Source organism: Muntiacus reevesi, chromosome 1, assembly GCF_963930625.1.
Source record: "Muntiacus reevesi chromosome 1, mMunRee1.1, whole genome shotgun sequence".
Classification (NCBI taxonomy): Eukaryota; Metazoa; Chordata; class Mammalia; order Artiodactyla; family Cervidae; genus Muntiacus; species Muntiacus reevesi.
Window position 1 is genome coordinate 153,978,708 of NC_089249.1, and position 7,302 is coordinate 153,986,009.

Here is a 7,302-nt window from a genome sequence, read left to right on the forward strand (position 1 = left end):
CTTTGCCCTGAATACAAGAAAGTTTAGACTAAAATTCAAGCTTGATTATGAGAATTATGCTAACTAAAATTTCTTAAGTTAGGACTTTTCTATTTCTCCTTTCAATTTTTAACTTTATATCTTAATCAGTTCTATTATATGACTTTCAATGAAAACCACTTTAAATTCTTTCTGAAAGTAAAAAAGTCATACATTTCTTAAATTCATTAGAACTTTGTTAGTGCTTCAAAAAGCGTCCCATACTTTTGTGTCCCTGGGCACTTTAAAATTGATCCTTGAATTCTGCTTACAGCTTAGTACCCAATAGGGATAGAACTGTGAATGGTTCATATTACAATTTGAAGAATTCCCACACAATAAGAATGGAATTTATTAATTCCATAATTATTTACTGAGCACCTACCATGTGCCAGACACATTCTGAAGCCAATGATACTGTGATGAAAAAGATGAGGGTCCTGGGACTCATATTTTAGTAAGAGAGGACAAAGAATAAACACATAAGCAAATATAATATTTTTAGAGAGTAAGAAAAATCTTAAAGAAATCACCTAAGAATGAGTCAGAAATTGGAAAGGATATCTCAAGATAATGTGTATTTTTGTACTATTATCCATAAAAATATCTGAATCATCAATTTAAAAGGGATACTACCTATATTTGTCATCAGTTCAATTACTGGGGGCACTTTAAAAAAAACAATGCTAGGGAGTTTTGTTTAAGGATTTAGAAGTAGAAAATGTTGAACATTAATACAGCATCAAAATAACATAAGCAGTTATGTTATTTAAGTTCATTATACAAACAACAGAGAAGTCTGTTGACTTAGTAAAGGTAGCCTTTTATTGGGCTTCCCTGGTGGCTCAGATGGTAAAGAATCTGCCTGCAATGTAGGAGACCTGGGTTCAATTCCTGGGTTAGGAAGAGCCTTCTATTTTTATTTCTTAGGTTTTCTCTGTATTTTCCTAGGTCCTTTTCACTGTAACATTTTGTCCAAAAGATAAGCAGATCATTAAGTCAAAAGATAAACATGTGTCACTGGCTAGGATAAGCACTTTAATCTCCCTGACTTGAATCAGATAGGTATGATATCATCGAACCCATTGTTTTCTCTTCTTCATGCAATTGCAGCATCCTCTGGTGGAGATTAGTTTATTTGATAACCTTTGAGATAAGCTTTTACAGATTTTGAGAAATAGCTTTTATGGAATTTAGTACAGGAATAAAATATTTGGTACTTCATTATCTTCATTAAGTTATCAACTTCACAAAGTATTATGTTAGTGCTTACTGTCAAACATACATCTGAGAGATATGCAATTATACAAGTACAAATAATAAGGACACTACTACAAATAAAAGCTAATATATTATTCTGTAAAGTATTCAAATGAATTTTGATGGGAAAACAACTTTCTCATGCGATTTAAATTCTCTAATTGTGACTATCTTTTTATATTTTTACTTCCATCACATGTACATTTATTATATATTCAGAAAAACTCAAAAGCACAACTGAAAAAGGTAAAATAAGCTATTTAATATAATTTTATCCAATGTGACAAAAAATGTATTTGTTTCTAACAAGTTATACAAAATTGATGAAATATAACAGCATAATTTATAAAACAAATAGCAAAGATTCTTAGTTTTTACAGGATATTTTACAATCCAATCTCATAAATAGGTAATGATAATCTATAAAAGAACACATAGGCAAAACTTGGAGATTAGTGCTTTTTCATTTCTGAATTCTATTTTCTTCTAGTTATAGGTGTCGCTGCATTCCAAGGAGAACCTGTAATAAGGGGAAGGGTCTCAAGAGAACAAAGTCATGACAGTGGGATTAACTGGAAACCCACCCAAAAGCCCTGAGATTCCAGTACCAGAGATAGTGGTAGAATGCCAGGAGAGTGAAGTATGTGTGGCTGACACATCATATATACTTATTGTTATAAATAACTGAGGAGAAGATGAACATAAGTCAGAAATTAATGGATGCATAAGCTAAGAGTAAGTATAAAGGAAGAGAGACTCAAATGCTTACAAATCAAAAAGGGAACTCCAAATTCTAACCAGAGAAGCAATCACAGCTGCCGTCTGGCACAGACAACAAAACCACAGTACAAAACAAGTGCTGAGCCAGACTAGAGAGTCACAAGGGCATTCTTTTTTTTATTTCTTAATTGAAGTATCATTGACATACAATATTATAATAGTTTCAGGTGTGTAATACAGTGATTCAACATTTATACAGTATGAAATTATCACCATAATAAATCTAGTAACCATCTGTCATCATACAAAGTTACTGCAGTATTATTGACAATATTCCCTATGCTGTACATTACATCTCTATGACTCATTTATTTTATAACTACAAGTTTGTACCTGCCAATCCCCTTCACCTATTTCACCCAACCATCTCCCCCCACTCCGTTCTGGGGACTTCCAAATGTTCTCTGTATTTATAACTCTGTTTCTGTCATATTTCAGCTTGTTCATTTATTTTCTTTTCCAGATTCCACATATAAGTGAGATCATATGGTATTTATCACCTAGAGCCAGACATCCTGGAATGTGAAGTCAAGTGGGCCTTACGAAGCATTACTACGAACAAAGCTAGTGGAAGTGATGGAATTTCAGTTAAGCTATTTCAAACCCTAAAAGATGATGCTGTGAAAGTGCTGCACTCAATATGACAGCAAATTTGGAAACCTCAGCAGTGGTCACAGGACTGGAAAAGCTCATTTTTCATTTCAATCTCAAAGAAAGGCAAGGACAAAGAATGTTCAAACTATCGCACAATTACACTCATCTCACATGCTAGCAAAGTAATGCTCAAAATTCTCCAATTCAGGCTTGAACAGTACATGAACCGAGAACTTACAGATGTTCAAGCTGGATTTAGAAAAGGCAGAGGAACCAGAGATCAAATTGCCAACATCCGTTGGATCACTAAAAAAGCAAGACAGTTCCAGAAAAACATCTATTTCTGCTTTATTGACTATGCCAAAGCTTTTGACTATGTGGATCACAACAAACTGGAAAATTCAGAAAGAAATGGGAATACCAGACCACCTTACCTGCCTCCTGAGGAATCTGCAGGCAGGTCAAGAAGCAACAGGAAGAAATGGACATGGAACAACAGAATGGTTCCAAGTTGGGAAAGGAGTACGTCAAGGCTGTATATCATCACCCTGCTTATTTAATTTCCATGCAGAGTACATCATGAGAAATGCCACGCTGGATGAAGCACAAGCTGGAATCAAAATTGCTGGGAGAAATATCAATAACCTCAGATATGCAGATGACATGACTCTTATAGCAGAAAGCAAAGAAGAACTAAAGAGCCTCTTAATGAAAGTGAAAGTGGAGAGTGAAAAAGTTGGCTTAAAACTCAACATTCAGAAGAGATGGGAAACAATGGAACCAGTGACAGACTTTATTTTCTTGGTCTCCTAAACCACTGCATATGGTGACTGCAGCCATGAAATTAAAAGACACTTGCTCCTTGGAAGAAAAAGCCATGACCAACCTAGACAGCATATTAAAAAGCAAAGACATTACTTTTGCCAACATAGGTCAAAGCTATGGTTTTTCCAGTAGTCATGTATGGATGTGAGAGTTGGACTATAAAGAAAGCTGAGTGCTGAAGAATTGATGCTTTTGAACTGTGGTGTTGGAGAAAACTATTGAGAGTCCCTTGGACTGCAAGATCAAACCAGTCAATCCTGAAGGAAATCAGTCCTGAATATTCACTGGAAGGACTGATGCTGAAATTGAAACTCCAGTGCTTTGGCCACCTGATGCGAGGAACTGACTCATGTGAAAAGACCCTGATGCTGGGAAAGACTGAAGGCGGGAGGAGAAGGGGACAACAGAGGATGAGATGGCTGGATGGCATCACCGACTCAATGAACATGAGTTTAAGTAAACTCCAGGAGTTGGTGATAGATAGGGAGGCCTGGCGTGCTGCAGTTCGTGGGCTCACAAAGAGTCAAACATGACTGAGCGACTGAACTGAACTGATATGGCATTTGTCTTTCTATATGACCTATACACTTAGCATAATACCCTCTACATCTATCCATGTTGTTGCAAATGGCAAGATTTCATTCTTTATGGTTGAGTAATACAAACCCACATCTCTTGAGTCTCTTACACTGGCAGGTGGATTCTTAACCACTTGTACCACTTGGGGCTTTCAGGTGGCACAGCGGTAGGTTTGATCCCTGGGTCAGGAAGATCTCATGGAGTAGGAAATAGCAACCTGCTCCAGTATTCTTGCTTGGAAAATGCCATGGACAGAGAAGCCTGGCAGGCTACAGTCCACGGGGTCACAATGAGTCAGACACAACAGAGCAGCATGTATGGCATGTATATATACATATATGTGTATATAGAGATATACCACATCTTATCCATTCATTTAATAATGGGCACTTAGGCTGCTTCCATATCTTGGCTATTATAAATAATGCTGAAATGAATTATAGGGGTTCATATCTTTTCAAATTAGGTTTTCATTTTCTTAACCAGAGCATTCTTATGGTACTTTTAAGATGATTAGTAATGTTAAGCATCTTTTCATTTACCTGTTGGCCATCTGTGTGTCTTCTTTGGAAAAATGTCTGTTCAGATCCTCTGCCTATTTTTAACTTTTTTTTTTTATGTTGAGTTGTATGAGTTCTCTGTATATTTTGGATTATTGCCTCCCTTAACAGATACATTATTTGCAAATATCTCCCATTCAATAGGTGGCCTTTTCATTTTTTTGATAGTTTCCTTTGCTATATCTATACATACACACACACACACACACACACACACACACGAACAAAGCTAGTGGAGGTGATGGAATTCCAGTTGAGCTATTTCAAATCCTGAAAGATGATGCTGTGAAAGTGCTGCACTCAATATGCCAGCAAATTTGGAAAAGTTAGCAGTGGCCACAGGACTGGAAAAGGACGGTTTTCATTCCAATCCCAAAGAAAGGCAAAGCCAAAGAATGCTTGAACTACCACACAATTGCATTCATCTCACATGCTAGTAAAGTACTCCTCAAAATTCTCCAAGCCAGGCTTCAGCAATACATGAATGGTGAACTTCCAGATGTTCAAGCTGGTTTTAGAAAAGGCAGAGGAACTAGAGATGAAATTGCCAACATTCGCTGGTTCATCAAAAAAGCAAGAGAGTTCCAGAAAAATATCTACTTCTGCTTTATTGACTATGCCAAAGCCTTTATTGACTATGCTAAACCCTTTGAGTGTGTGGATCACAGTAAACCATGGAAAATTCTGAAAGAGATGGGAATACCAGACCACCTGACCTGCCTCTTGAGAAACCTGTATGCAGGTCAGGAAGCAACAGTTAGAACTGGACATAGAACAACAGACTGGTTCCCAATAGGAAAAGGAGTACGTCAAGGCTGTTATTGTCACCCTGCTTATTTAACTTATATGCAGAGTATATCATGATAAATGCTGGGCTGGAAGAAGCACAAGCTGGAATCAAGATTGCCAGAAGAAATATCAATAACCTCGGATATGCAGATGACACCACCCTTATAGCAGAAAGTGAAGAGGAATGAAAAAGCCTCTTGATGAAAGTGAAGGAGTAGAGTGAAAAAGTTGGCTTAAAGTTTAACATTCAGAAAACTAAGATCATGGCATCTGGTCCCATCACTTCATGGGAAATAGATGGGGAGACAGTGGAAACAGTGTCAGACTTAAATTTTTTGGGCTCCAAGATCACTGCAGATGGTGAGTGCAGCCATGAAATTAAAAGATGCTTACTCCTTAGAAGGAAAGTTATGACCAACCTAGATAGCATATTTAAAAGCAGAGACATTACTTTGCCAACAAAGGTCCGTCTGGCCAAGGCCATGGTTTTTCTAGTAGTCATGTATGCATGTGAGAGTTGGACTGTGAAGAAAGCTGAGCGCCGAAAAATTGATGGTTTTGAACTGTGGTGTTGAAGAAGACTCTTGAGAGTCCCTTGGACTGCAAGAAGATCCAACCAGTCCACCCTAATGGAGATCAGTCCTGGGTGTTCATTGGAAGGACTGATATTGAAATTGAAACTCCAATATTTTGGCCACCTCATGCGAAGAGTTGTCTCACTGGAAAAGACCCTGATGCTGGGAAGGACTGGGGGCAGGAGGAGAAGGGGATGACAGAGGATGAGATGGCTGGATGGCATCACCAACTCGATAGACATGGGTTTGGGTAGACTCCGGGAGTTGGTGATGGACAGGGAGGCCTGGCGAGCTGCGATTCATGGGGTCGCAAAGAGTCGGACACGACTGAGGACTGAACTGAACTGAACTGAGTTTCTTCATCATTTTAAGATTCTGGTTTTCCCTTACAAACATGGCAAGGGGAACCTCACTGCAAACCTACGAACTTTAGCCTGCCAAGGCTCCTCTGTCCATGGGGATCCTCCAGGTAAGAATACTGGAATGGGCTGTTGTGCCCTCCTCCAGGGGAACTTCCCAACCCAGGGATCAAACCTGCATCTCATATCCACCTGCACTGGACGGCGAGTACTTTACCATTAGCGCCACCTGGGAAACCGTTGCAAACCAGAGTCAACTAAAGCAGGGCTCTCTCAAGAACTCTAGATTAGAGAGGGAAGTCGACTCCAAAATCCTAAAACCTAGTGGCTGCCAAAGAAAGGGAGAAAAAGAAAATGAGGGCGAAAATGGGTGCCAGGTCGTTAACTCACCCCTGCCGTAGGAGACTCCACTGAAGATGCCAAACTTCACAGGAACTAGAGGCGCAGAGGCTTTTCTTTTTTTTTTTTAAATATAGGATCTGCAGATTGTTGGAACAGCAGAAAGAGAGAAAGAAGAAAGACCTTCTAGGGAAGGGAGGAGCAAGAAGGCTCACAACACCAACTTCCATCGCGCACCAACTACCAGCGCCACACCCACTGTGGGCCTTCGGGACTGAGCGGTGCCTCAGCTACCGGCCGGAAGCCAGAGTCTCGCAACCGGAAGCAGGAGCCTGGCAGGCCCGGAAACTTCGACCCAGCACGCAGCAGCAAGTCAAGATGTGAGGCCAAGAATCCTGGGGCAGGGAGCTTGTAATTTGGAACCTCATTCAGAATAGCCCGGTCGCGTTGGCACCAGAGCCTGAGCTGATGTTATCTGAGGGAAGGGGACCAAGCCTTCTAATGTGTTGGCAGACAGCCCCTTCGAGTCCATTTCGCAGTCCCCGTTCTGGCCTTCGGTTCTTATGAGGTAACTTGTTCTTGCAGCCTGCAAAACCCCAACAGTGTGTTAAACCCTTCCAAGTC

At 39.7% G+C, this 7,302-nt stretch overlaps 1 protein-coding gene across 1 annotated transcript in view; it reads right to left on the reverse strand.

Moving 5' to 3' along the window:
• The window catches only part of C1H1orf185 (chromosome 1 C1orf185 homolog), a 58,731-nt gene extending 52,172 nt beyond the window's left edge, over positions 1-6,559 (reverse strand). The window contains exon 1 of the mRNA XM_065910299.1: positions 6,515-6,559. Coding sequence (XP_065766371.1) covers positions 6,515-6,559 — 45 coding nt within the window. The remainder of the gene's footprint in view (positions 1-6,514) is intronic.
• Positions 6,560-7,302: the final 743 nt, after the last annotated feature.